Source organism: Gadus macrocephalus, chromosome 12, assembly GCF_031168955.1.
Source record: "Gadus macrocephalus chromosome 12, ASM3116895v1".
Taxonomy (NCBI): Eukaryota; Metazoa; Chordata; class Actinopteri; order Gadiformes; family Gadidae; genus Gadus; species Gadus macrocephalus.
Genome location: NC_082393.1, coordinates 1999235 through 2026818, shown reverse-complemented (window position 1 = coordinate 2026818; position 27584 = coordinate 1999235). Strand labels below are relative to the sequence as shown.

Below are 27584 nucleotides of genomic sequence, written 5' to 3'. Positions count from 1 at the left end.
TACCACTCAGCTGTACCAAGTAATTTGTTGGCTGAAGAATTCTAAATGGGCTGCAACCAGTCAGAAAATGACAACACATGCAAAAAAGGGGCCAGCTCTTTGATTTTGCCCAAAATATATATTTCCATGAAATCAAACATATATCAATGCTCCATGTCTTCTCTCCTCCAGAACTCCCTCCATCGTTCAAGAAGGAGCTACAGAGTGTGGAGGCGGAGGAGGAAGGAACTACCTCTCTGTCCTGTGAGCTTTCTAAGCCTCCTCAGCCTGGAGTGTTGGTGCAGTGGAGGAAGAACAGGCTGCCACTGAGAGCCAACAGGAAGTATGAGATTAAACAAGATGGCTGCCTGCTCCAGCTCCTCATCAAGGACCTCAAACCAGAGGACAGTGGCAGCTACTCCTGTCTAGTAGGAGGAGCAGAGAGCTCTGCTAGTCTGGCTGTCACTGGTGAGTTCATATAGTGTTCTTGACAGTAATATCTAAGGTTATTCCTCCAATGTCAGATGGTAGTTACATTATTGGAAAAGTATTTTAGTACAAAGTTGAACTTTTTAAAATTCTGTGAGTCTCTTACGGCTTCATGGTCCCATTTTGGACCCAAAGAGCTGGACATAATCTGGAGCATCATGTTCTCAGACGTGAACTTCCTCCTCTGTAATTGAGGATAATCCGTTCTCTCCGCCTCATATTGTCACTCTGTAGTGCTCTCTTGGTTGGTCATAATTTGGAAACAAATATCATTAATTTGTTATGCTGATGACACTCAGCTGTAACAAGTCATTTGCAGGCTGAAGAATTTTAAACGGGCTGCAACCAGTCAGAAAATTACAACATATGTAAAAAGAAATCCACATCTATGATTTTAGCCAAAATATATATCTTCCTAAAATCAAACATATTTCAATGCTCCATATCTTCTCTCCACCAGAACTCCTTCCATCGTTCAACAAGGAGCTACAGAGTGTGGAGGCTGAGGAGGAAGGAACTACCTCTCTGTCCTGTGAGCTTTCTAAGCCTCCTCAGCCTGGAGTGTTGGTGCAGTGGAGGAAGAACAGGCTGCCACTGAGAGCCAACAGGAAGTATGAGATGAAACAAGATGGCTGCCTGCTCCAGCTCCTCATCAAGGACCTCAAACCAGAGGACAGTGGCAGCTACTCCTGTCTAGTAGGAGGAGCAGAGAGCTCTGCTAGTCTGACTGTGACCGGTGAGTTCTTATACTGTACCGGCTGATATCTAATGTTAAGGCTATAACTCCAATGTCAGATGGTAGTGAAAATATTGGAAAAGTGCAGTATTTTATTACAAAGTTGAACTTTGCAAAATGAAGTGAGTCTCTTCTGAATTACTCCGTACTGCTTAATGGTCACATATTGGACCAAAACATCTTGACATATTCTGGAGCATCATGTTCTCAGACGTGACCTTCCTACTCAGAAACCCAGGAGAATCTGTTCTCCCCTTATCGTGTTCACTCTGTATGTTCTCTCCATGTTGGTCTTCAGTGTTGATAGAATGTCATTCATTTGTTACGCTGATGACACTCAACTATACTAGTCAACTGTACCAATTAATTGGTTGGCTGAAGAATAATAAATGGGCTGCAACCAGTCATAAAGTTACAACATATGCTTAAAATAGGCCAGCTCTATGATTTTGCACAAAATATATATCTTCCTAAAATCAAACATATCTCAATGCTCCATATCTTCTCTCCTCCAGAACTTCTTCCATCCTTCAAGAAGGAGCTACAGAGTGTGGAGGCTGAGGAGGAAGGAACTACCTCTCTGTCCTGTGAGCTTTCTAAGCCTCCTCAGCCTGGAGTGTTGGTGCAGTGGAGGAAGAACAGGCTGCCACTGAGAGCCAACAGGAAGTATGAGATGAAACAAGATGGCTGCCTGCTCCAGCTCCTCATCAAGGACCTCAAACCAGAGGACAGTGGCAGCTACTCCTGTCTAGTAGGAGGAGCAGAGAGCTCCGCTAGTCTGACTGTGACCGGTGAGTTCATATTCTCCTGGTCGATATCTGATCTTAAAGTCCATGAAACCTAATTAAGATGGTCAATTTGTATATGCCATGACCTAACTAGATTTGTGAGTGCATAAGTGAAAAGGGATTTGTGAGCTATACTAATAGTGATAGTCAACATCAATAATCGCCAAGCCATCTGGATTTCAGGTGAGCTAGTGTGCGGATGGTCCTAAATAAATTGTGATATTATTTATAATAATATCAGCATCATCAGGTTGCTCCAGTCGACACCTTCTCCAGCCCAGAGCTCAGTTTGTGTCATCAGCTCGCAAGGAACATGATTACATTTCTATGTTGATGAAAACCAGTTTTTGTGATGGTGTCTAAAGGGTTACTTGTAAAGTGGCCAAAATGCAAAGTGCTATAGACACGTCAGAAGTTTGATTGACCCTTGAAGAGGGATTTGCCTAATTTCTAAAATAATAAAATGTTCAATATCTATCTGTTCTCTAGAACTTCTTCCATCTTTCAACAAGGAGCTACAGAGTGTAGAGGCTAAGGAGGGAGAAACTGCCTCTCTGTCCTGTGAGCTTTCTAAGCCTCCTGAGCCTGAAGTGAGGGTGAGGTGGAGGAAAAACAGGCTGCCACTGAGGGCCAACAGAAAATATGAGATGAAACAAGATGGCTGCCTGCTCCAGCTCCTCATCAAGGACCTCAACATAGAGGACAGTGGCAGCTACTCCTGTCTAGTAGGAGGAGCAGAGAGCTCTGCTAGTCTGGCTGTTACAGGTGAGTTTGTAAAACAAATCTCATTGTAAGTTTGTTTATATTTCTGCAAAGAAAGCCTTACTAATGAAACTTTTTTCAAATGGTGTTTAGCGATTGATTTGCATCTCCCTAAGAAGACACTGCCGGTCAAGACAAAGCCTACTTCAGAAGAGAGTGTTGTCGAACACACTCCTCGAGTTCCACCGGTCACGTCCATTACTAAAGATGCCATACCTGTTCCATTGTCCCAGACCTGCAATACTGACCAGGAATTAGAACTGGAACCAAAGGTGGCACCTAAGGCTGAACCTAAAGGGGAAAAGCCTGAGCAAAGGAAGAAGCAGGAAGACCAAGGAGAAACATTGACATACATAGCAGTTAACAAAGTCAGTGAGGAAGAGCCCAAAGCCAAGCAGCTAGATGGAACCCAAGAAAGAAACAATGACGTGAACAAGAGACGCATGTCAGGTTCTCAAGATACCAAGGTTGTGCGATTTGACATCACTGACCCAGAAGATGAACCGCAGCCAACGGCGGAGCCTCAGGTGCCGAAGCCAGTCCCAAGGAGGAAGAATGAGGTCCAAAGAGACACGTTGCCATTAAAGCTTCTGAAAGAAGACAATGAGGAAGTGCATGAAGTGAAGCAGCTTGAAGGTAAACAAGAAACAATCACGGAAGTCGACAAGAGATGTATGTCAGTCAGTAAAGACACCAAGGTGGTGAGATTCGACATTTCTGACCCAGAATGTGAACTGGTGGAAAGGGTGGAACCTGAAGTGCCAAAGCCGGTCCCAAGAAGGAAGCATGAAAGAGACGCAGTGCCAATTATGTCTCTGAGTGATGATGGTGAGAAGGGGCATAAAGTTGAGCAGCTTGAGGTGAAGAAAGAGCATACCGTGGAGATGGAACAGAGACGTTCGTCTTCAGCTTTGTCACTAGAGAACAAGAGTAAGAAATCCTCAAATGAAGCACCGATGGTGAGACCTCTGCAGCCGGCCATGATGAATCAAAAGAAGGAGACAGAGCCCGAGGAACAGAAAGAAAAACTACCATCAACACATTTGGAGAAACCGAGGGATGGTGATCAGATGTCAGCACCCACTCCACAGGAACAAAGTGAGATTAAAAAGGCTGAACAAATGCCTTTGGACCCAACACAGAAGTATGTCGAGAACAAACCCATAATACCTCAAATTGTGACGTATACCTCAAAGGAGGATGACGTACAAAAGAGAGAGGAGGTGCCTTTGAGACCACCGGTAAGAACTAAAGGGAAACTTACTGCGTCAAGCAAAGGATCCGAGTCAGGCTTCAAGGAATTAGTTGAGAGGCAACCATCAAAGGATGATCCCGAACAAGACAAGGTTGTCGAAGATATTGTCCCACCACATGAAACCTCTTTGATGGAAGCCACTGTGAAGAAGTCACTGAAAGCTCTTGAAAAAACGCCCTCAGCAGATGCTATGGATGAAGTGGCAGTAAAGACAAAAGAGAGGCCTATCGTGATAGAGACCCTACCACCAAAGCCACCTGCGAGGACCAAAGCCAGGGCCAGGAGGGCATCGGGAAGCCAGTTCTCAAGAGACTCTGAGGCGAGTCAAGATGAAGAACAGGTCCTGGTCATTCCTGTGTTTAAGAAGGAAGTTCAGGCAGCTCTAGACTCGGTAAAACTTTTCGAGAAGAAATGTGAGGAGAATAATGATGTTGAGAGGGAACAACCTGTCACACGAGACATCGAGACCGAACAGGAAGCTAAACACCTCGTCAAGAGTAAAGCGAAGGAAGTGGAAATGAAACAGCCATTGCTGCCAGTGGGGCCCCTAAAAGAAATGGAACAGCCAGTGACAGCACTGGTGGGAACCCCAAGCAGTATGCCCAAACTGGACGAGGGCAGGAAGCACGAGGTGCGACCGATGCGCTTGGAGAGTGAGACACCAGAGTCCCGCGATAACATTCCTCTTCTCTTCATCACGGAAGACGACACCTTCTCCATAGCCGGATCGGAGAAAACGGTGGACTCCAGCAGCATCCAGCCTTTCGGCTTCGACGCCATTAACACGCCATCTCAACCTGCTCCCATCAAGCTTTTACCTCAGGTGACCCAACCACCAGAGGCACCAACTGAAGCTCCAGAAGATATCATGGATATCATAGACAATGAACCCGAGATGCTGGAAGCTGCGGTCAAGATTCAGGCTGTGTTCAAAGGCTACAAGGCCCGTAAAGACATGCGTCCGGTCTTCAAGGAGGTGTTTAAGAACCAGGGGGTGGAACTCGGCGGCACGGCCCATTTGGAGTGCGTTGCGGAGGGGAAGCTCGAGGCTGTGCGCTGGCTTAAACACGGACAGCAAATAATCGCCGACCAGCGGCACAGGATGAAGACTTCAGAAAACGGTGTCCTCGTACTGGAGGTCACCGACGTGAACCTCATGGACAGTGGCGTTTACACCTGTGAAGTCGTCAATAAGTTTGGTGTGATCTCCTATAGCGGTAACATAACCGCACAAGCGACCCCAGCCAGCACCATCAAGCCTGTTCACTCTGCGCTCGCAGCCATCATGCCACTTCAACCGGTGCCCCAGAAGCCTCAAGCCCTGGCAAAGCCGATGCCCCAGGCTCCGCCACCGACCCAGGCTCTGCCTCCAGCCCGGACTCCGGTAGCCCCGGTAGCCTTAGCCAACGAGCCGACCGGCTTTGTCGTTGAGAGTGAGGGCGTCTCTCTATGGGAGGCCTACAACCTGACTGAGCAGGACAGCCAGATGACTCTGCAGGAGAGGAGGCGAGCCTCGCTGATCCCTACCAGTTCCAGTAAGTGAACCGGTAGCTTGGTTCAGTTTGTGGTTCACTTGAGACGCGCTTGGACACGGTCGTTACCCATTTCGTTGTGTTGCTATGCAGAGAGCGCCCTGGCCGTCCTAGGAAGGGGAGGGGCGGTATGTCTGACCTTGCGGTGGTTTTCTGCGGAGGGGAATGGTTTCAAAGTGTAACTGGTTATGACTCTCTGGTGTTAATGACACCATGACACTCCACGCTAAGCAATCGATTTGAAGTGCAGTCCAAACATCCAGAGTGTTTTAAGCTGGAGCTCATATAAATGTCATCAAACCTAGGGAACCGCACGGTGTCCAACCGCGTCTTAAGTGAATCCCCCTACAGCGTGTCAGTACGACCAGGGGGCATCTAGTCTGGCTGAGGTGCTCCTGGCTGTCACTATCGATAACACCTTCCTTGTTCTTTAGAAATAGGAGGTTTAATAGCAATCCAATATGCCCAGTGTACACATATTTTTATCACCTTTGATCACCTTGTAAACTGTGAATCTTCTACACTGACCCGGTCTCCCTCAGTGTCCAGCCCCTCCGACTACGACACCGCTCCAGACTACATGGAAGCTCTCGAGACCGCTCCCGAACCCAGGTCAGATATGGTGGCTGCATGACCGATTTCAAATGAAACCATTGCCCTGTAGCAACTGAACCAACCTCAGATTATCCTCACAGCGACGATCCCAGAGAGGAACAGATGGCTGTGATGGACGATAGAGAACCGACAACTGAGACGCGACCACAAATGAAACTCCTGAAGGTCAAAGGTCAGCAAGGCCAATTGTAAACGAATCAGCATCGAGAACAAACATTGAAGCACGGCTTATGACCTCTTTCTGTGTATTTTGGTCCAGGTGAATTTGAGGGCGTATCAAGAACACCCTCTCCAAAGCATCACCGTGCCCACACACCTTTAGCTGCTGCCGGCTCAGCGTCAGAGTCCGAGGGAGACGAAGATAGAAGAGAGGTTTACATTTTTTCTTCGCATAAAATGTTCTATTTCTATGACACGCTTACATTCACCTACAGAACGTCTGCATGCAAACATCCGTGGTAATGCCTGGTGTTTGCCCGTTCCTTTATTCGACCAGACCTTTGACATCTACGTGGCCCGAGCCGACTGCAGCCCCAGCGCTGGAAACAAGGAGGCCTTTATTCTGAAGGAGGGCCAGTTTGTAGAGGTCCTGGATTGTGTACACCCGGACAAGTGGTTGGTTCGCACGAAGCCCACCAAAAACAGCCCTGTACGGCAGGGATGGGTCTGCCCAGCGTATCTGGAAAAGAAGAGAACCGTAGGAAACACTTTGTATTTCTCTTTGTGCATTTTCCAGGCTATGCAACAGATAATAATTCTCTGCTAATTACCTCCATAAATAAAATTATTACATTCGCTTGTGTAATTCCCAGAATAATGATAGGATAACCATAAAAATGTTCTAAACACAATAACAACACGACTATAAACCCTGTAATGCGTGTTTGGGTATTCCCTTGGGAGAGGTATTGGCTGAACACTTAATCCCCACTTGGCCCAGGAGACGTTCCCACTGCCGAGCGCTCCTCAGGAGGATCTGGACGGGATCGGGTCGACCGGAGAGGAGTACCGGAGGACACTGAGGTCGGTCACGTACCTCGAGGGAATCAGGACCTGCATCTAAAATGACGTCAATGTGCCTGATACAAGCTGACCTCAATGCATACATTTAGGGGATTTAGCATTTTTATCCAAGGCAACTTACAACCATTCATTCACACCTTCACGCACCGGTTGCGGGAGACAACCACGCAGGGAGACAGCCAGCTCGTCTGGAGCAGTCAGGGTGAGGCGTCTTGCTGAGGGACACTTCGACACTCACAGCTTGGAGGAGCCGGGGATCGAACTAGCAACCTACCGGTTACCGGTCAACCCGCTCTACCCCCTGAGCTATTGCCGCCCCAAATACATCACACCACGGTGGAAAGGCCTGAAACCTGATTATCACAGTAGGGAATGTAAAGGTGGTATTGGCCTGTATAGTAGTACGTAACACTGATGATAATAACAGGACCTCTGCTTCAGCCAACTGATCCAGGGCCTGGTGGACGGGGAGGAGGAGTTTGTGAAGGAGATGAAGGACTTTGCGTCTCATCACCTGGAGACCGGCCCCCATGTCCCGCCCAGCGTCCTCACCCAGCGAGAGACCGTCTTCAGGAACATCAGCGACATCATCCTCCTCCACGAGAGGTGAGGCACACCTTATTGTCTGACATGTTCTAATAAGCTATGCAATTGTCTTTTCTTTGTTTATATCATTTCTGACCTTTGAAGAAGTCCTCCTGATTCTTTATGGCACTCGTTTGTAGCACTGCAGGCTTTCCTTGTCACTTTTAAGATCCTTTGGATAAAATGTCAACTGTATGCATTTTAGCGCTTTACAATATCCACATTCACCCATTCATGCACATGTTCACACACCGACGGGAGGTGTCGACCATGCGAGGCGACAGCCAGCTCGTCAGGAGCAGTGAGGGTGGAGGCGTCTTGCTCAGGGACACCTCGACACTCAGCTAGGAGGGGGCGGGGATCGAACCAGCAACCTTCCGGTTACCATCCAACCTGCTCTATCTCCTGACTTGACTCTCAACCTGCTCCCTCCAGGTCCGTGCTGCCCAGACTGAGCGACTGCGCCACAGATGATGACGTGGCCATGCATCTGCTGAGGCAGGCGGAGGACTTTGAGAAGTACGTCCACTACATGGTGGGCCAATCCCAGGCAGAGGCGTCCGTCACCGACAAGGCTGTCCAGCAGTATCTAAACACAAGGGTAACCTCCCCCCCCCCCCCAAATCCATGACTCATGTTGTATACCGATGCATAGGAAACCCAGTGTTTCATGGTTAATGTTGTAGAGTGGGATACTTACATCTGACCCCTAGGGGCAGTAGTGCTATTGCTGTGTACAGTAACCTAACGCTAGCTATCCTGAGTTAGCCGGGTGATGTATGGTTGCTATGCGGGAGAGCCACGTTTGCGTGTTCAATAAATAAGTAAAGAGAAATGTCTGTGTCAGTCTAGTGAATGTTAGTATTCCCAATATACTACAGTTAAATTGGTGGTTTTTGTTTCATGTAGCCTCCTGTTTTCTACACACTAGGATCCATCAGAGCCGGGGAACCCTGAGACCACAGCCAAGGAGGTCCTCACGTTCCTCCAGAGACCCATGGAACGCATCCAGACCTATCAGGCCCTGCTGAAGGTATCAGTCAGGCTCCTCTCTCACTCTGACTCAAAGAGAGCAGGGTTAGGGAGGGTTCATAAGAGCTAATAAGAATGAATGTCTTCTGATTGGTTCAGTCCTTTAACCCTGTAGCTCACATCAGTACAATCCTCTGATGACATGTTTGTTGTGTTGGTTTGTTTGTTGTGTCGGTTTGCGGCTTTATTTGTTTGTTGTGTTTGTATGTTGTGTTTGTTTGCTCTATTTGCTTGTTGTGTTTGTTGTATTTGTTTGTTGTGTTTTTTGGTTGTAATTCTTTCTTTTTTTGCTGTCTTTCTTCGCTCTATTTTTTTTGTTCTATTTGTTTGTTGTGTTTATATTCGTTTGTTGTGTGTTTGGTCTTTTGATTTGCTGTGTTTGTTTGTTAGGTTTGTCGTATTTATTTGCTGTGTTTGTGTGTTGTATTTGTCTGTTGTGTTTGTGTGTTGTGTTTCTTGTATTTATTTGCTGTGTTTGTGTGTTTGTTGTGTCTGTTGTATTTGTTGGTTTATTTGTTGTATTATGTGCTGTGTTTGTGTGTTTGTTGTGTCTGTTGTATTTGTTGGTTTATTTGTTGTATTATTTGCTGTGTTTGTTGTGTCTGTTGTATTTGTTGGTTTATTTGTTGTATTTATGTGCTGTGTTTGTGTGTTTATTGTGTCCGTTGTATTTGTTGTATTTATGTGCTGTGTTTATGTGTTTGTTGTGTCTGTTGTATTTGTTGGTTTATTTGTTGTATTATTTGCTGTGTTTGTGTTTTTGTTGTGTCTGTTGTATTTGTTAGTTTATTTGTTGTATTTATGTGCTGTGTTTGTGTGTTTCCAGGAGCTGATCCGGAACAAGGCCCAGAGCGGCCAGGCGTGCTGCGTTTTGGAGGACGCCTTCTCCATGGTGTCCCGTCTGCCCGGCCGCTCAGAGAAGCTGCGTCTGGTCTCCCTCATAGAGAACTACCCCGCGCCGCTGTCCGCCCTGGGGGAGCCCGTACGCCAGGTAGCACACCGGGGACCTACAGTTACAGCCAGGGCATTCAGCAGACGCTTTTATCCAAAGAGACAATAAGTACATTTGTCAGGAGAAAGTGAAACAACAATATAACGCTGTCGGTACCGTAAGGATGTTCATGGAAACGAGTGTAATTGTTAGGTTAACCCATTCCCCTTATACAACAAAGATAGCTAGGATAAGATGCTACACAATGCTAAGTAATATCTGTGTGCAAGGACGTACAACATACAATAAGTGCGTACGTTAAGTGCCAGGATGTACAACAAACAATGAGTGCGTACATTAAGGGCCAGGACGTGCAACATACAATAAGTGTGTACATAAAGTGCCAGGTTAACCTAACCCTAACACTACCCTAACAATTAACTCAGCAGTCAGGAAGCCAACCTGTTGTGAAACTGCCTTTGATGTCGAGTGCTTCACTGCTTCACTGTGAACATCGTTTGCGCCCCTTTCCTTCTCAGGGGGTCTTGACGGTGTGGGAGGAATCCCCGGAGATGAAGACGGCCAGCAGAGGGCAGCAGAGACAAGTGTTCCTCTTCAAGGACTGTGTGATCCTGTGTAAACTGAAGAGGGGCCCCGGGGCCAACGCAGACGTCTACGGCTTCAAAAACAAGATGAAGGTGAGAGGAAGGTGTATGCTTAATGCAGAGGAAAACCCTGATTAGCATCTGAATCGTCACCAAAAGGTCCTATGTCGGTTTTTATCCCCCTGGCATCAACCAAAGAACTATTGTTGGATATGAATATGTTTGGAAACCAATTATTCATTATCTTCTTTAAACACACACATATATGTATAGATATATAGATATGTATATAGTTATATATATAAAAAGCAAGCAATGCATATTATTTGAATACAAAACAATGAACAGCGGAATAAAATCACAATTCACTTTTTATAATATTCTCATAATGACATCAATGCACTCAAGTTGTACCGACCGTCACTACACTCTGAGCGTACAGACCTTAAATCTCCCTCCCCCCTTCCTCCCTCACATTCCTCCCCCCCCCCCCCCCCCCTCCCAGCTGAACGACCTGAAGGTGAAGGACGGTCCCGGGGGGGGAGGCGACGAGAGGAGCTGGGTGCTGGGCCACGAGCACCGGGGCTCGGTGCGGACCTACACCCTCCAGGGCCGCTCCACCCTGGTCAAGCTCTCCTGGCTCCGGGACCTCAGGGAGCTCCAGCAGACCTCTGAGCTCCCCTGCTGCAGTGAGTCCCTCTATCAGTCAGACCAGAGCAAACGATCAGACCTCTGAGCTCCCCTGCTGCAGTGAGTCCCTCTATCAGTCAGACCAGAGCAAACGATCAGACCTCTGAGCTCACCTGCTTCAGTGAGTCCCTCAATCAGTCAGACCAGAGCAAACGATCAGACCTCTGAGCTGATCTATTGCAGTGAGTCCCTCTCTGATCAGTCAGACCAGAGCAAACGATCAGACCTCTGAGCTCCCCTGCTGCAGTGAGTCCCTCTCTGATCAGTCAGACCAGAGCAAACGATCAGACCTCTGAGCTCCCCTGCTGCAGTGAGTCCCTCTCTGATCAGTCAGACCAGAGCAAACGATCAGACCTCTATTTAATGAAAATCTAGTTCAATATTTAAACTCTTATTTAAAAAAGTTATTTTCTACTAATTGTATCGTCATGCAATTCTGCTGCTGTGACACCCAAATATCTGGTCTTTGATTAATAATGCTTATCTCATCATATCCATTTTGACACACAGAGGATCCTCCTGTATATACAATACAAGGTCATTCTGTGTCTCTTCTACCCTGTTTGGTTCCATGGCGTGTGTCTGCGTGTCCCAGGCCCTCCAGTGTTTGAGGAGCAGCTGTCAGACGTCACCACCCAGCCGGGGCAGACCATCCAGCTGGCCTGCAGGGTGACCGGCTCCCCCGCCCCGGTAGTCAGCTGGCTCAAAGGTACGGGGCCCCAGCGGGGTCACAGAGTCGATCACAGAGTGCCATGGTACCCCGGCTTCTGTCGCACACACTTGTTGTGTTCTTTCCGAAGACAGCACAATATTAGGGTGCGGTTAAATGTTGGGGACTATTGTGTCATATCTGCATAGTGCCCATCCAAACCAATCCAGTATTTGATTTGCATTGGCTGGAGTAGATTGAATCAATCTTTGATCACTTGTTCAGAGTTCACCTGGACTCTGCATCGCCTCCCTCCTTACCCTCACCGCCCATTTTCCCTTACTCTCGTAAAACACCCTTCTTACGCAACCTATGTCGTATCCTGTACATACAACCGCGTACATGTCGTATCCTGGCACCTAAAAATAGTACTTAACATTGTGAAGCATTTTATCCTAGCTAGCCTTGTTGTACACAGGGAAAGGGTTAACCTAGTGATTGTAAGTGCTTGGCACTTGGTTCTATGAACCTCCTTACTGTACCCACAGTGATAAATTGTTGTTTCTCTTTCTTCTGACAAATGTACTTATTGTGAGTCTCATTGGATCAATGCCTTTAATGTAAATGCAAATGTTCTCGTTGCTTTTAATGGTTTTGGTCTCTGACCCCCAGCCTGGTTCTTGGTTCGAACCACAATCTCCGCAGTCTGCCAAGTGCACTAAATGTAAATGTAAATGCAAATGGTGGCGCTGCCCCTAACACGTGGTGTTGTGGTGCCCCCAGACGGGCTCCACCTGGACGTGGACCTGCGCCACATCCTGACGGCCCGGCGGTCGGGGGCGCACAGCCTGGTGCTGGACGGCCTGGCCCCGGGGGACGGGGGCCAGTACCTCTGCTACGCCCTCAGCCCGGTGGGCAGCGCCAGCACCCTGGCCCGCGTCACCGTGGAGGGTGAGGGCCCGCCGCCGGCCATTCCTCCGTTCAGACCGATCTTCACTTTGATTTAGAATGAATTTAAATCTCTTCATCATACCCATTATTTAAATTGCTAATTAGGTTTGAAAGAGGTATTGGAAAAAATATGCGAAAAATATATCACCACCTAAGGTTGACTTGTAACCGGAAGGTTGCTAGTTCGGTCTCCTAGGTGTGTGTGGAGGTGTCCCTGAGCAAGGCACCTCACCCTGACCGCTCCCGACGAGCCGGCTGTCGCCCTGCGTGGTCGACTCCGCCGTCGGTGATGTGTGAATGTGTGCATGAATGGTTGCACGTCGCTTTGGATAAAAGTGTCTGCGAAATGCCCCAAATGTAATGTAAATATATATATGAATGATGGTCAAAATGTATATTCGAGAAGATAAACAGAAGCGAAAAGTGAAAAAGTCAAACAGTCTAAGCCACATGTAATCCATGTAGACGAGGTGTAACTCACCCCTCCTCTCCCCAGCTCCTCCCAGGTTCCTCAGCCGACTGGAGAGCATGTGTCTGATGGAGGGGGAGGACCTCCAGTTCATCTGCTCCACCCTCTCCACCCCCCTGCCCAGAGTCAGGTACAGCCCCCCCCACCCCCACCCACCCCAACCCTTATCAAAAGGACAGTTGTTACCGTGGACCCGACTGACCCCTGAGTTATCCTCTGTGTCGCCAGGTGGGGTAAAGATGGCGTAGAGCTGACGGACCGGAGTAAGTACCGGATCTCCAACGACGCCCGCAGTGGGATCCTGACCCTGACCGTCGTCAGCCCCACCGAGGCCGACGTCGGCCTCTACGAGTGCGAGGTACGAGACGCGAGTCAAGAGGTGCATCAGAATAAGGATGGTTTTAAAGAATATATCGATTGTGTAGTAGTGGCACTTGGTTCCACTGCACATCCTTACTGTACCGACGACAGCGATATTTTGTTCTTTCTCTTTCTTCTGACAAATGTACTTATTGTTAGTCGCTTTGGATAAAAGTGTCTATAAAAAAAATGCTAAAGGATAGAAATGCCCTAAATGTAAATGTAGTGGCTCAAAGTGTTCAAAGCCAAAATATCGAGGTATTTATCCCCAATAATGTCCACAAACTACGTGGTGGCATCCTTGAGCAATATACCCGAACCCCCAGGTGCTATGTTTCAGAAATCTAGCATAACAAGGCCATATATATTTGACGTCAGGTTACCGTCACTGCTTTTATTATTATTAGTATTAATATTATTCTGCCCTAGCTCTCGAACCCCATGGGCTGCGCCAAGTGCAAGGCCGGGCTTTGCCCCGCCTACGTGCCGTCGATTGACAGCGAGATCGTCGAACCGCAGGACTTGTCCCCCAAAGGTAGGCCGGTCCCAGACGAGCCAGGTAAACACGCATCACAGGGGCCCGGGGCCCCCAAGAGAGGTTTATTAGCGTTGTTTCTCAGTTATAAACACCCTGGTGGTACAAGGAAACACTGGGAATACTTTTAGTGGGACCAGGACATAGACATTGAACACTTTAAATTCAGACCCGCTCCCCTACACTACCAAACACAGCCCCCAAACTCCCCCCAGCCCTCCACCTCCCAGCCTCTCAACACTGTCGTCGACCCCATCACAGATCACTCTCTCACTCTCTCACTCTCTCACTCTCTCACTCACTCACTCTCTTACCTACACCCCATGTCACGGTTATTATGAAGGCAGGGTGTAGGTTACATCCCATTCCATTTCCCCTGACCCCAACCTCAACACCTCCACCCAAACCTCCTCCATCACCTCCGACACCACCGCTCCACCAAACACCATATCTACGTCCCCACCATCAGAAGACATTGATACAGTCATGTATTGGATGTTTTTGTGTGTGCCTGTTTTCATCATCTGTTCTTCCATTTCCAGAAGCCCCATGACTGACATTTCCTTCATTGTTCTCTCATCTTTGTGGTTCAAAAGAACCCTTTGCTATCATTCTACGATAATAGCATCGAAAGGAATATAATCCAGTGTAATCCTGTGAGGTTTGTATAACAGATCCTCAGGTCATAGTCGTTGAATTAGCACCGCAGGAATCTTTGTTTTGTCTCATTTCCTTTTGGGCGTCCGTCCACCATTTTGTTCATCCGTATTCACTGTCATCCTCCTCCCTTCATGAGACGGACAGCAGGAAGTCTCTCATGTAAGTCCTCATCTAAGTGCATGAAACAACATCTCAACATCTTCCTGCTCCTGATGCATGCCGATCTAATTCTCCATTCTCCCACCTTGAGACGGGCATGTGCTGTTAGGTCTTCTAGAGCCACCTGGGGAATGGTATGGTCCATATCCCGTTGATATGGTGGGTTAACGGGGGTTTGACCCTGGTTCATGTGAGGTAAGAAGTTAAATCTGCCATCTCTCTCAATCTCTGTGAAGGTAAAGGTACTGTACCGCTCTCAAAATTCCTCTCCTCGCCATATGAGTATAATTATTATAATTAATTTATAAATATGACCCCAAAGTTAAGTCAACCGGAAGATCTTCCATCGTTTACTATTCCCGCTCCACCTCCACATGTTAAGAGGTGCTAAGATGGAGGGTTTGGTTCCCCCAGACGCCGACTCAGAAGGCTGGTCCGCCGTCCTGGTGAAGAAGTGGCTGCAGACGGACTTCAGTCCCAAGTCCATCGTGAGGAGCCTCTTCGGTCCAGGGAGCTCAGAGGAGTGAGTCCAGCTTCATCCATCGCCTCCTCTCCCCCCGTCCTCCTCTTAATAGTGAACTGATGCACTCTCTCTGCAGTGCTGAAGGTCTTCCTGAAGTGGGTGAAGCTACCCCCCCACCCACGGAGACCCCCACCCAAGAGCCCCTTTACTACCCCGAGGGAGAGGAGGAGGAGCTCTTCATCTCAGAGCCCATGCAGGAGATCCAAGATGGTACTTTAGTCCCCAACACAACCAGCAACACAGCCGACCCATTCAACCCCCAATCCTACTGGAGTCCGTTTCTTGTTTTTTTTCCCAGCTCCTCCCTTCGTTCAGGTTCCCCCAGAGAGCCTGTGCGTGGAGCCCGGCCAATCAGCTGTCTTCACTGCCATCATCACAGGAAGACCCGCCCCCCACATACAGTGGTACAAGGTCGGCACTAGCACAAATATTAAGCCCTCATTGTGTGTGGTACATCCTGGCACTTTAAAATAGTACTTAGCATCGTGTAGAATATTACCCTAGCTATCTGTGTTGTGTACGGGGAATGGGTTAACCTAGTGATGGTTAGTGCTTGGCACTTGGTTCTATAAACATCCTTACTGTACCGACAGAGATATTGTTATTGTTTCTCTTCTGACAAACGTACTTATTGTAAGTCGCTTTGGATAAAAGCGTCGGCTAAATGCCCTCCATGTTAAATGTATGACACACTGTGATTGGAGGACGAGGAGGAGCTCTCAGCCAATGACAACGTGGAGATGAGGCAGCAGGGGGCCCGCTGCTCGGTGACGGTGGTCTGTCCTGAGGGGGAGGACAGCGGCATGTACACCTGCCTGGCCTACAACGACTCGGGACACGCCTCCTGCCAGGCGGAGCTCATTGTGGAGGAAGGTGAGTCTGCACCCCCGGTCAGCGCTGTGGTCAACCTGGGGGTCTGACACAAGGGATGGAGGTACAGGGAGGAGAGGGGGGGAGGGAGGGAGTGGGAGGGGAGGGAGGGAGGGAGGGAGGGGAGGGGGGGAGTGGGAGGGGGTGTTGCAGACATTTGTCTTCTACAACACAACCCCATTATGTTGGATCAATGCGACGCTCTGCGATTATCACGAGGGAGAACTGGAGATGTTCAAGACGACCTCATGGCCGACCGTACGTCTTCCCCGTAGGACCGCTGGAGGTGGAGGAGCGGGAGGTGGAGCTGGGCAGGCGGAGGAAGCTGTTCTCCGTCTACGACATCCACGAGGAAGTGGGAAGGTGAACCGGCGCCTCGTCTTCCACCGCCGTGATGCTCTCGGTTGTCGTTCAACACCGGGCTGTCCCAGCAGCGACCTCCACCGCGCCCCTCACCCATCACGTCTCCTCCCCTCCCCAGGGGGGCGTTCGGCGTGGTGAAGCGCGTGGTCCACAGGAGGACCGGGGAGGGCTTCGCGGCCAAGTTCCTGCCCCTGAGGAACAGCACCAGAACCCGGGCCTTCCAGGAGAGGGACCTGCTGTCCCGCCTGGCCCACCCCAGGGTGGCCTGTCTGCTGGACTTCTTCTGCACCCGACGCACCCTGGTCCTGGTCACCGAGGTGTATCCTGGGACACTGAGCAGGATCACAAGCATTTACTCTTTAACACTCTCTACTCCTGAACTTCTATTCTTATGTGGGACTACAGATCCCTTTTACTATCAGTTCCTTTACACTACTTTTAAGACATTATCACTAAGCTCTAAGAAAGATGAATTTAAACAGATCGACCATCCATTAATGCGCGTTCAGTCCCTAACAACGTTACAGCTGCTGTCCTTATGGACTTCTGGACCATCTGCTGCTCAAGGCATCGGTCACAGAGAGAGAGGTAGACAGACATGTACATCACACAATATCCTTTACTTGATCAACTTTGTATGACGACATTGAAATGTCACCGATGCCGTTTGGTTTCCTCAGGTCCAGTCGTACCTCCAGCAGATCTTGGAGGGCGTCGCTCACATCCACAGCATGAACATCCTGCACCTGGACCTCAAGGTGAGCCAGACGTCTGGAGATCATCGAGGTCCTCCATGGCCTCGTGGTCAGACATCAGCGTATGCTCCATATCTCCTCCATGTCTCTTGGAGGAGATACGGAGCATAACGGTGATGTCTGGGTCCTCTCTGACCTCATGGTCAGACTGCTCCACCATGTCTCCTCACTCTCCTCCCTCGTCTGTTCCCAGCCCGATAACATCCTGATGGTGTACCCGCCGCGAGACGAGGTCAAGATCTGCGACTTCGGCTTCAGCCAGGAGATGGACGCGTCCCGACACCAGTACAGCAAGTTCGGGACGCCAGAGTTCGTGGCCCCGGAGATCGTTCACCAGGAGCCCGTCACCGGGGCGACGGACGTGTGGTGGGTCTGACCGATGATCTAGAGGTGATCCACGAGGTCACGCGTTAGATGCAGATCTGGATGAGATGGTGTCTCCGTGTACTTAGATGGATGAGAGATCTGCGCATAGGCAGATGCAAACGGGGGCGGTGGGTATAGACAGCAGCACGCAGTCAGTAGTGCAATAGTAGTGTCCAACAGTGCCCAAGATTCACACATTCACACACCAATGGCGGTATCAGCCATGCAAGCTCATCCCGAGCAGTTAGGGTGAGGTGTCTTGCTCAGGGACACTTCGACACTCCTGAGCCACATGTTGACTCCATGTCCTCTGCTTTGTCTTCATCCTGCGCTAACCCTCTGTCGTGTTCCCCCTGCCAGGTCGCTGGGTGTGATCGCCTTCCTCTGGTACGTACATCTAGAACCGTGGCGAGGCCTTATCGTGCCTCGGCCCCTCGGCGGTAGTACAGGATTGGTCGGTGTGCTGACGGGCGGTCCCGACGTGTCGTTGACAGCCTGACGTGCCGCTGCCCCTTCGCCGGGGAGACGGACCGCGCCACGCTGCTCCGGGTGGGGGAGGGGACCCTGAGCTGGGAGAGCCCCGACCTGACCGGCCGCACCCCCGAGGCCCAGGACTTCCTGCGCCTGGTCCTCCAACCGGAGCCTGAGTACCTGAGCTTCTTATTGGTCCACCCACAACACCCTGAGACACCTGTAGCTCACGCACCCATACCAATACCTTCGATTCAATTCATCATTTGTGCAGCCCTTAATCTCCATTACAGTCTCAAAGGGCTAAACAGGCCAAATACTTATGACTCCCCCCCTGACCCAAGCCCCCACATCAGATATCATGTTGTAAAGGAGGAACACGACTAAGTCCCCTAATGAGACATTTACATTTACATTTAGGGCATGTTGACCGTTTCCATACAGCAAAACATATTTGTTGTTGTAAATATGTTTTCTAAAATGATGAATATCAAAGTATGAATTGTTTCTTGTATGATAATTTTTCTTTAAGGAGGAGACCCACTGCGTCTGAGTGCTTGAGCCATGAGTGGTTCCTGGTGAGTTTAACGTCTGGCTGTTCTTAGGCACAGTGAGTCTTAGTCATGCCAGAGCTCAGAGCCACCCGCTGTCATGAACCTGTTTCAGGAGGAGCACGCAGTCGAGGACACGGACGACATCAACACGAGGAGCTTGAAGGTCTTTATCTCCAGGAGGAAATGGCAGGTAGGTCGTTAGAACATACCGGCTGCTACAACACTTTGGACAATAAGCTGCTCCAACATTTTAGACAGAATTGAATGAATACCTGTAAATTAAATCATAATATTTCAGTATGATCAATAAAAATGTTCAATTAAAAAAAATGGATTTATAAATATAAAATTGTAATTTATAAATTTAAGATGAAAAAAATAAATATACATATATGAATATATATATATATTTTTATAAATATATTTATACATCAAAGAAAATAAAAGAAAATATATTTATAATATATATATTAAAAATAAATATATATTTTTATAATATATATATAAAAATTAAAATATTTGTACATTTGATACTTCTCCCTCTCTGACCCTCTGCACGCCCAGCGGTCGCTGACCTGCATCGGCTCCGTGCTCACGCTGCGGCCCCTCCCCGAGCTGCTGGGGGCCCCTCTCAGGGACACGGCCGCCACGGTCCCCCGGGAGCCCCGCGACCACAGCAGCTCCTCGCCCAGCAGCGGCTCCTCCTCCGAGTACGACGAGGCCGACTCCTGGGACTTCTTCCAGCACGCCAGCCCCACCGAGGAAGAGGAGGACGACGACGACGAAGAGGAGGAGGAGGGCTACGACCCGCTGGCGGAGCAGGCCCGCATCCCGCCGCCCTTCATCGCGCGGCGCTTCGGTTCCGAGGACGAGGAGGAGGAGGAGGAGGAGGAGGAGGAGACGCTCGGCGACGAAGAGGACGAAGAGGAGGAGGAGGACGGCGAGCTGGCTCGGAGCGGGCTGGCTCGGAGCGTCAGCAAGCAGTCGGTGGGCTCCTCGGAGCCGTCCTGCCAGCGGACCCCCCAGAGGGAGCGGCGGCCCAGCCGGGACGGCAGCCCGGCCCTGTACCACTCGGAGGGCGAGGAGGGCTCGGGCAGCGACGGCGGCCGCGTCCCGCGGGGCAGCGTGATCCGCAGCACCTTCCACAGCTCCTCCCAGCAGCTGTCGCCGCTCTCGGCCCGCCACATCACCCTCCGGGACCGCTTCCAGGCCAAGAAGCAGGAGCGCGGCCGGCGCCCGCTGCGCCGCAGCCTCTCGGGCCGGCTCAGCGAGCCGCTCATCGAGTACGTGGAGGACGAGGCGGAGGCCGGGCGCGGGCCGCGCCGCGCCGCCTCGGCCCAGCCGCCCATGCAGACGTCGTGCTCCTTCGACAGCGGCGTCAGCCTGTCCCAGGCCAACCCGCCCCCCCACCGGAGGAGCCGGTCACTGGACGAGTGCTCCCGCCGCTCGCCCGCCTCGCCCCAGCGGAGCCCGGGGCGGGCCGAGGAGGAGGAGGAGGAGGGGGGGGGCAGCCGGAGCGTGAAGGAGGAGTTCACTGACGACGAAGGGCGGCGGAGGCAGCTGCTGGCCCCGCCGGTCGCCGGCCGGACGTCCAGAAGGAGAGGCTCCGTGGCTCCGGTCCAGGGGAGCCTCTTCCTAGGGGGAGCGCTGGTCGGCTCCAGGCTCCAGGCGGGGGAGAAGAGCCCACTGATGGGGGAGAAGAGGCCACTGATGGGGGAGAGGAGCCCACTGATGGGGGAGAGGAGGCCTTTGATGGGGGAGAGGGCGCCCATGACGCATCGGGAGCCCCTGGAGGTGGGGAACCCGGCGGGGTCCCACAGTCCCCTGGCCGGGCCCCTCGTCCGGGTGCACGGGGACTCGGAGTCCCCCAGCGGACCGGGCCCCTGTGAGGAGGCGGCTCCCATCCTCTCTGCCGCCCGGTTCCGGCCCGGCCAGAGGTACGGTGCTCCGTGTTCGCTCCGGTTCTCCGAGGTGGACGCCGAGCCGAAGAGCGCGGCCCCCCTGCCCCCGCCCCGGGCCCGGACCCGCTCCCACCAGGACCTGGCGGCCAGCAGCGGCGGCAGCCTCCACCGGGCGGGGGCCCCCTCCGGGGCTCAGCCCAGCCCCAGCCCCAGCCTGACGTCCCTCCAGTCCCCGGAGAGACCCCCCAGGACCAAGGACAAGACGGGCAGCCAGGGGCTCCAGAGGCACGCCTCGGCCCCCGCCCTGGAGATCAAGATCCCCCCGGGGCGGTCCCCCAAGCTGGGCCTCATGAAGATCTTCCGCCGGCAGTCCTGGACGGGCCACTCCTACGCCCCGCTGGAGACCCCCGGCCTGGGCCCCACCCTGGGGGAGATCATGGCCCCGGACACCCCCACCATGACCCTGAGGAAGAAGATGAGGGCGTCGGCCTCCAGCCTCACCAAGCTGTTCAAATCATCCAGCAAGGAGGACCTAACCAAGGGAGGTGAGGGGACCTAGTGAGGGAGGGGGGTGAACTAGTGAGGGAGGGGGGTGAACTAGTGAAGGGAGGGGAGGTGAACTAGTGAAGGGAGGTGAACTAGTGAAGGGAGGTGAACTAGTGAAGGGAGGTGAACTAGTGAAGGGAGGTGAACTAGTGAGGGAGGGGAGGTGAACTAGTGAAGGGAGGTGAACTAGTGAGGGAGGGGAGGTGAACTAGTGAAGGGAGGGGAGGTGAACTAGTGAAGGGAGGTGAACTAGTGAAGGAGGGGAGGTGAACTAGTGAAGGGAGGGGAGGTGGACTAGTGAAGGGAGGTGAACTAGTGAAGGAGGGGAGGTGAACTAGTGAGGGAGGGGAGGTGAACTAGTGAAGGGAGGTGAACTAGTGAAGGAGGGGAGCTGAACTAGTGAAGGGAGGGGAGGTGAACTAGTGAAGGGAGGTGAGGTGATCTAGTGAAGGGAGGTGAACTAGTGAAGGGAGGTGAACTAGTGAAGGGAGGTGAACTAGTGAAGGGAGGTGAGGTGATCTAGTGAAGGGAGGTGAACTAGTGAAGGGAGGGGAACTGGTGGAAGATGAACGGTTGCCTCCTCCTTCCATAAGAGCAGACACCTGTTAGTCAGAATGAAAGGACAATTGGAAAACAACACAAATCCCATATCCCATATTTGATCACATACTAGTGCACCACAAATTGTGGCTGGACTTCACTTCATAAAGATGCTGTTGTCTTACAACCTTTCTATTTGGTTAGGTTTATGTTGTGTTTTAAAGTCTAACGTTTCTGCCCGTCATGTCTTTGTGTAAAAGGGCCGATCGTGAAAGGATCTCCCATCCCTCCTAAAAAGGGCAGTCCCTCCGGATCTGAGAGCCCTCAGAACAAAGTGTCCCGGCTGCTGTCCTCCTTCAAGATACCGGCCTTCAAGAAGACCAAAGGTAGCGGTCCCCTTCCGTTACGCCTGGCCCCAGATCAGTCCCGCTCTGTCCTCTCGCTAACGCTGACCCCCCCCCCCCCCCCCCCCCCTCCAGAGCCGCCGCCCCGGCGCAGCAGGCCTGACGTGGTCCAGCTGGACGGGGGCGGGGTCCTCCTGGTGTGGAAGCAGGTCCAGACCCCCTCCCCGGCGCTCTACTGCGTACAGTACTGCTCGGACGGTGGGTGGCAAGGAGTAAAACCAAAGACGGATCATTTTTTTTCTTTATGAATAGTTGCTCATGAGTAGTGGTTACTTTCCTTGCTAAGTTGCTAATATATGGACAGGTATTAGTTTTACTTAAAAAATCTTTTATAGTTGAACTGGGCTAGTTTTCTCCGGGAAGAAGGAAGGAATTGACGTCCAAGAACTAATAATAGCATAAATGTCTCTTCTCCCATAACTCTTTAATTTGTATGTTTATTTTACAATTGTTATGATTATAACAAACTTCACTTTAAGATTGTTAGTATCTCGAAGGCATTAATGCGTGAGCTCCAGCTGCTTGCAGTTCACTTAGCGGCCCATAGGGCCAGTAATGAGAAGGAGTTTCTGATTCTTACCCAAAGTATAAAAAATACCCCAAAAACATTCATCACCACCAAAATCGACATAAACGCCCATCAAGTGTTGTCCAGGTCATAGATCCACCTTCCTGTCTTGCTTTTCACCACATACCCGCGCCCACGTCACTGCTGAAGCGGGGGCCTGATCCGATGATGCGAGGGTGTGAGTTGACTCCCCCCTGCGTGTCCCCTCAGGGGTCCAGTGGCGGGCCCTCTCGGAGGGGGTGGCGGAGAACGTCCTCGTGGTGAAGGACCTGCCCCGGGGGGCCTCCTACGTCTTCAGGGTGGGCGTCGTCACCCAACAGGGGGCCGGCTCCTTCAGCGAGCCCTCGCTCCCCGTCGTCATGGCAACTCACCCCGAAGGCAAGGGAGCGGACCCGTCGCCCCGACCTCTCGCTGGTTTAGGAACTGATCCATCAGTGCATCTGCACGCAAACAAACAACAACAGATAATATTAATATATTTTTTTGTATAATTTTTATTTTCAAATAAAAGTTCATAAAGTATAGATAATTCAGTAATGTAAGCGACTGTATGGTGATACGGCCCCATATTTTAATGTATTATCTAAATTTCAACTTTAGGAACTTTCATTAAAGAATTTTAGTAAAAAATTACAAAAATGCCAACTCTGTCTCCTCCGCAGAAGTCCAGCTGCCGCTCATCCAGACGGACTCCCCAGAGACGAGGGCCGTCGGGGGCGCACAGCCCTCACACAAGACCTACAGCTTCCTCTCTGAGATCAACAGGTAGGATCCTCACGTACCATACACTGTGGGAACCAACTGGAATACCATGGCTGGTAGTGTTTAATCGGTGGACATGGTCCAGTACGAATTAAGAACAGATTGTAGTTAGAAATAGAATCTCTCGGTAAAGAGTTCTCCAACTTTGTCTCTCTCTCCCACCTGCTGTCTCTGCCCTCTCCCTCTCTCTACCCCTCTCTCCCTCTCTCCCCCCTTCCTCCCTCCCCCTCTATCTCCCTCTCCCCCTCCTTCCACCCCTCTCTCTCCCTCTCGGTCTACCACTCTCTCCCTCCCACTCCCCCTCCCCCTCCCTTCCTCCCTCCCCCTCTCTCCCTCCCCCTCCCTTCCTCCCCCTCTCTCCCTCTCCCTCTCCTTCCTCCCCTCTCTCCACCTCCTCCTCCTCTCCCTTCCCTCCCCCTCCCTCTCTCCCCCTCTCCCCTCCCTCTTCCCTCCTTCCCCCTCACTCTCCTTCTCCCCCTCCTTCCTACCCTCCCTCCCCCTCTCTCTCCCTCTCCCCCTCCTCCTACTCTCCCCCTCCTCCCTCCCCTCCCTCCCTCCCCCCAGGGGTCGCTTCAGCGTCATCACCCAGTGCCGCGACGCCCAGAGCGGGCGCGTGTGCGCGGCCAAGCTGACGCCCTACGGCCCCGAGCAGCGGCAGGGCGTGCTGAGGGAGTACCTGATCCTCCGGCGCCTGCACCACCGCCACCTGGTGCAGCTGCACGCCGCCTACATCACCCCCGCATACCTGCTGCTGGTGCTGGAGCTGTGCCCCGGCCGCGAGCTGCTGCCCAGCCTGGCCCAGAGGTGAGCGCCCCCTGCTGGGGGTCACGCGTCAGGGGTCTTGAAAGACTTTTTTTTTTTATATATATATATATAAATAAATGTATACATACAAGTTCATATGAGTAGACTCTTCAAGTAACATTTTTTTTTGTTTTTTGTTTTAAATTAAATGACATTAAATGAATAAATTACTTGAATAAGGATTATAAATGGTGAACGTGGTAGATGTACAGTATATCTTCTAGTGAACGTTGTGTTTCATTACAGAGCATCATGTAGCACTGTGAACATCTTGTGAGAGTCAAAGGGCCAAGAAAGCATCGACAACACAGATGTACAACCAGCCTAAATCAGTGTCCTTTGTGTTCATCTTCATCATAAAACGCGAAATATAACATTAAAAATATTCAATACGTGACAAATGACGGACCTCCCTTGGCAGAGACCTGTACTCTGAGAAGCACGTGGCCGAGTTGCTGGTCCAGATCCTGGGCGCGGTGGACTACCTGCACGGCCGCTGGGTGGTGCACCTGGACCTGAAGTCGGACAACGTGCTGGTGAACGAGCAGAACCAGCTGAAGATCGTGGACCTGGGCTCCGCTCAGCCCTTCACCCCCGGGCAGCCCGTCCACATAGAGCACTTCCAGGGGCTGGCCGAAAACAAAGGTACGTGCTCAAGGACACACTGATATGTTTATGAATATTATTTTATCTAATATTATATATAGTATAGATGTTTTCCATGAAGTATAAAAGTTTATGAAAAAAATCACAATTTGGAATTCAAATTTGGATACATAAACTGACACACACTAATGGACTAATCCCGTCCTTTTTGACGTCATGGCCTTCAACAGAATGCAGCAGCAAAGGTACGCGCTGACGGGAGATGGATGGAAGGACCTAGCTCACCCTAACCAACCCCACCACATGTTCTCAGCTGCTTGTTTCTCATCGATCATTCACCATTCTCATCGTCGTTGTTTTTCAATGAATTTTTCTGTATCGACAGAAAAATGGCGTGTCGTGTTTATGAAGATGCGTTATGTCTGTCTGTCAGTTTACATTGTGCTTCCAAAAGCTCCCGAGATTCTGGAAGGCAACGGAGTCGGACCGGAGACGGACATCTGGGCCATCGGCGTCCTGGCCTTCATCATGTGAGGACAGGATCAGCTCTCTCTCTCTCTCTCTCTCTCTCTCTCTCTCTCTCTCTCTCTCTCTCTCTCTCTCTCTCTCCCCCTCTCCACACATAATGAGAGCTCCTTCCTCCTCCTCCTCCCTCCTCCTCCTCGTAGGTTCAGCGCCGACGCTCCGTTCCACTCGGAGCTGGGCTGGGAGCAGGATAGGAACATCCGGAAGGGGAAGATCCAGTTCAGCCGCTGCTACCCGGGTCTGTCCGAGGGGGCCATCAACTTCATGAAGACCAGCCTGAACCCCAAAGCCTGGTGAGCAACACGCCGGTCGTGATATGAATGATGATGAAGACTGCGTCCCTAACCAACACCGAGTTCAACCCGATAGAGCTGCTACGTGGCGTTTACGACCGAGAACCCGATAAAACCTCTACACGATGTCTATGACCGACACCCGCCAAATGTTTGTGACGAGAACCCGATTGAACCACTATGGTACGTTTACGACAGAGAACTGTGAGATGATGTTTACGACCGACAACCCGATAGAACCACTACATTACGTTTAAGACCGTCAACCTGATAGAACCACTACATTATGTTTACGACCGACAACCCGATAAAACCACAACATTACGTTTAAGACCGACAACCCGATAGAACCACAACATTATGTTTACGACAGAGAGCCCGATAAGGCCGCTACACAGCATTTACGACCGAGGCGTGTTAAGAATTTAACTGGTCCCAATAAAAGACGTTTACGACGAGAGCTGCCGAGCACCAGAGGACGACCTCCCCTCACCCCTCACCCCTGACCGCTGACCGCTGACCCCTGACCCCTGACCCCGGCCCTCTGTGCAGGGGGAGACCCACGGCGGCAGAGTGCCTGCAGAGCCCCTGGGTGAGGGCCCCCCGGGGCCCCGCCCAGCAGGGGGGCTCCCTGGTCAGCTTCTCCACGGACAAGCTGAAGGCCTACCTGAGGGAGCGGCAGGCCAAGAGGGACCAGGTGCAGACCAAGCTCCGAGGACCCTTCTTCAAGTGATGAAGACGAGGCTACGCTCACAGCATGCTGAGTCCCAGAGACCTGTGGAGGTGGAGGCGGTCTATGGAGATGAAGGTGGTCATTCGAGGTAGAGGAGCAGGCGGTCATTGAAGATGAAGGTGGTCATTGAAGATGAAGGTGGTCATTCGAGGTGGAGGTGGTCATTGAAGATGAAGGTGGTCATTGAAGATGAAGGTGGTCATTCGAGGTGGAGGTGGTCATTCGAGGTGTTCTTTGGGTCCTCATTTTTTTCTGGATACCCTGCCGCCATTTTGGCACATTCACTCATTGCGAGTTTATTTTAAATCGATGTTGCGTCTTAAGAATGGTTCAACGTATACGTGTATACGATTGGCAGTTTATGTTTATTGACATTTAACAGTGTGTAGTTCGTGCTTCGGCAGATTTATTGAGATCAGGGATACATTTTGGGGAATAAATTATTGGCTGATGCTGTGAGTGCATATTGAGACACATTATTGGTTTGTTTTAAATGTACTTATACATTTATTCATTTATAAAGTGTTTTGGGGGGTGAGTCCTGTTTCAGGGTTCTCCGTTGTTCCTGTGGTTTGTAAAGTGATTAAAGACGGATTGCACGCAGCAACGTGCCTGTGAACTCTACCTGTGAAACCATTTCAGGGCTCTTAATGAAACAAAAGTGATCGATCAGCGTCTCCTTGTCTTTTCTTCATCCCCACTCCATGCAAACATAGTCTTGGCACATGTAGGGACGTATTTTAAGTGGCGCAAACGCAATGATAACGTGTAAGGCTAATAATGTTTACATTGGTTTGAGGCTTTACTATTAGGGCTAGGTTTTGGGGTTTTCTCTTTACTTTTAGGGTTATAGTTAGTTTTTTTACATGTGTGTGTGTGTGTGTGTGTGTGTGTAGACTCGAAGTGACAAAACTTCGCCCCCTGGAGGACGAGGGCAGAACTTCACTGGTTAACTAATTAACAAGGAACCCACCAGGAGACCCTCAGAATACGGGAGTGTTTTCTTCCCGTGTGAGACTAACTGTTATGATGGGTAACACACACACAAACGCACACACGCGCGCGCTACGGCGTCTCTTAAAGCTGCTACCGTGTTGATGTCCACCAGGGGGTGGTGTTGTGACACACAACCCGCCAAACACACACACACACACACACAAAACGTATGGGGTAACACTGTTGTTTTTTATTGGTC

The 27584-nt window shown here is 50.8% G+C and overlaps 1 protein-coding gene across 1 annotated transcript in view; it reads left to right on the top strand.

Moving 5' to 3' along the window:
- obscna (obscurin, cytoskeletal calmodulin and titin-interacting RhoGEF a) overlaps positions 1-27059 on the top strand; it is a 65348-nt gene extending 38289 nt beyond the window's left edge. The window contains exons 42-86 of the mRNA XM_060066749.1: positions 172-447; positions 929-1204; positions 1720-1995; positions 2482-2757; positions 2848-5544; positions 6084-6153; positions 6237-6328; positions 6416-6528; positions 6653-6853; positions 7097-7179; positions 7621-7785; positions 8200-8365; positions 8696-8797; positions 9623-9787; positions 10267-10425; positions 10838-11021; positions 11618-11731; positions 12455-12622; positions 13119-13221; positions 13320-13449; positions 13881-13986; positions 15220-15328; positions 15405-15538; positions 15627-15739; positions 16033-16201; positions 16474-16561; positions 16680-16880; positions 17089-17149; positions 17242-17319; positions 17510-17682; positions 18043-18069; positions 18177-18329; positions 18686-18731; positions 18820-18897; positions 19272-21153; positions 21955-22080; positions 22174-22296; positions 22877-23044; positions 23329-23431; positions 23993-24232; positions 24654-24877; positions 25069-25083; positions 25272-25368; positions 25507-25656; positions 26209-27059. Coding sequence (XP_059922732.1) covers positions 172-447; positions 929-1204; positions 1720-1995; positions 2482-2757; positions 2848-5544; positions 6084-6153; positions 6237-6328; positions 6416-6528; positions 6653-6853; positions 7097-7179; positions 7621-7785; positions 8200-8365; positions 8696-8797; positions 9623-9787; positions 10267-10425; positions 10838-11021; positions 11618-11731; positions 12455-12622; positions 13119-13221; positions 13320-13449; positions 13881-13986; positions 15220-15328; positions 15405-15538; positions 15627-15739; positions 16033-16201; positions 16474-16561; positions 16680-16880; positions 17089-17149; positions 17242-17319; positions 17510-17682; positions 18043-18069; positions 18177-18329; positions 18686-18731; positions 18820-18897; positions 19272-21153; positions 21955-22080; positions 22174-22296; positions 22877-23044; positions 23329-23431; positions 23993-24232; positions 24654-24877; positions 25069-25083; positions 25272-25368; positions 25507-25656; positions 26209-26389 — 10661 coding nt within the window. The 3' untranslated portion in view covers positions 26390-27059. The remainder of the gene's footprint in view (positions 1-171; positions 448-928; positions 1205-1719; positions 1996-2481; positions 2758-2847; positions 5545-6083; positions 6154-6236; positions 6329-6415; positions 6529-6652; positions 6854-7096; positions 7180-7620; positions 7786-8199; positions 8366-8695; positions 8798-9622; positions 9788-10266; positions 10426-10837; positions 11022-11617; positions 11732-12454; positions 12623-13118; positions 13222-13319; positions 13450-13880; positions 13987-15219; positions 15329-15404; positions 15539-15626; positions 15740-16032; positions 16202-16473; positions 16562-16679; positions 16881-17088; positions 17150-17241; positions 17320-17509; positions 17683-18042; positions 18070-18176; positions 18330-18685; positions 18732-18819; positions 18898-19271; positions 21154-21954; positions 22081-22173; positions 22297-22876; positions 23045-23328; positions 23432-23992; positions 24233-24653; positions 24878-25068; positions 25084-25271; positions 25369-25506; positions 25657-26208) is intronic.
- Positions 27060-27584: the final 525 nt, after the last annotated feature.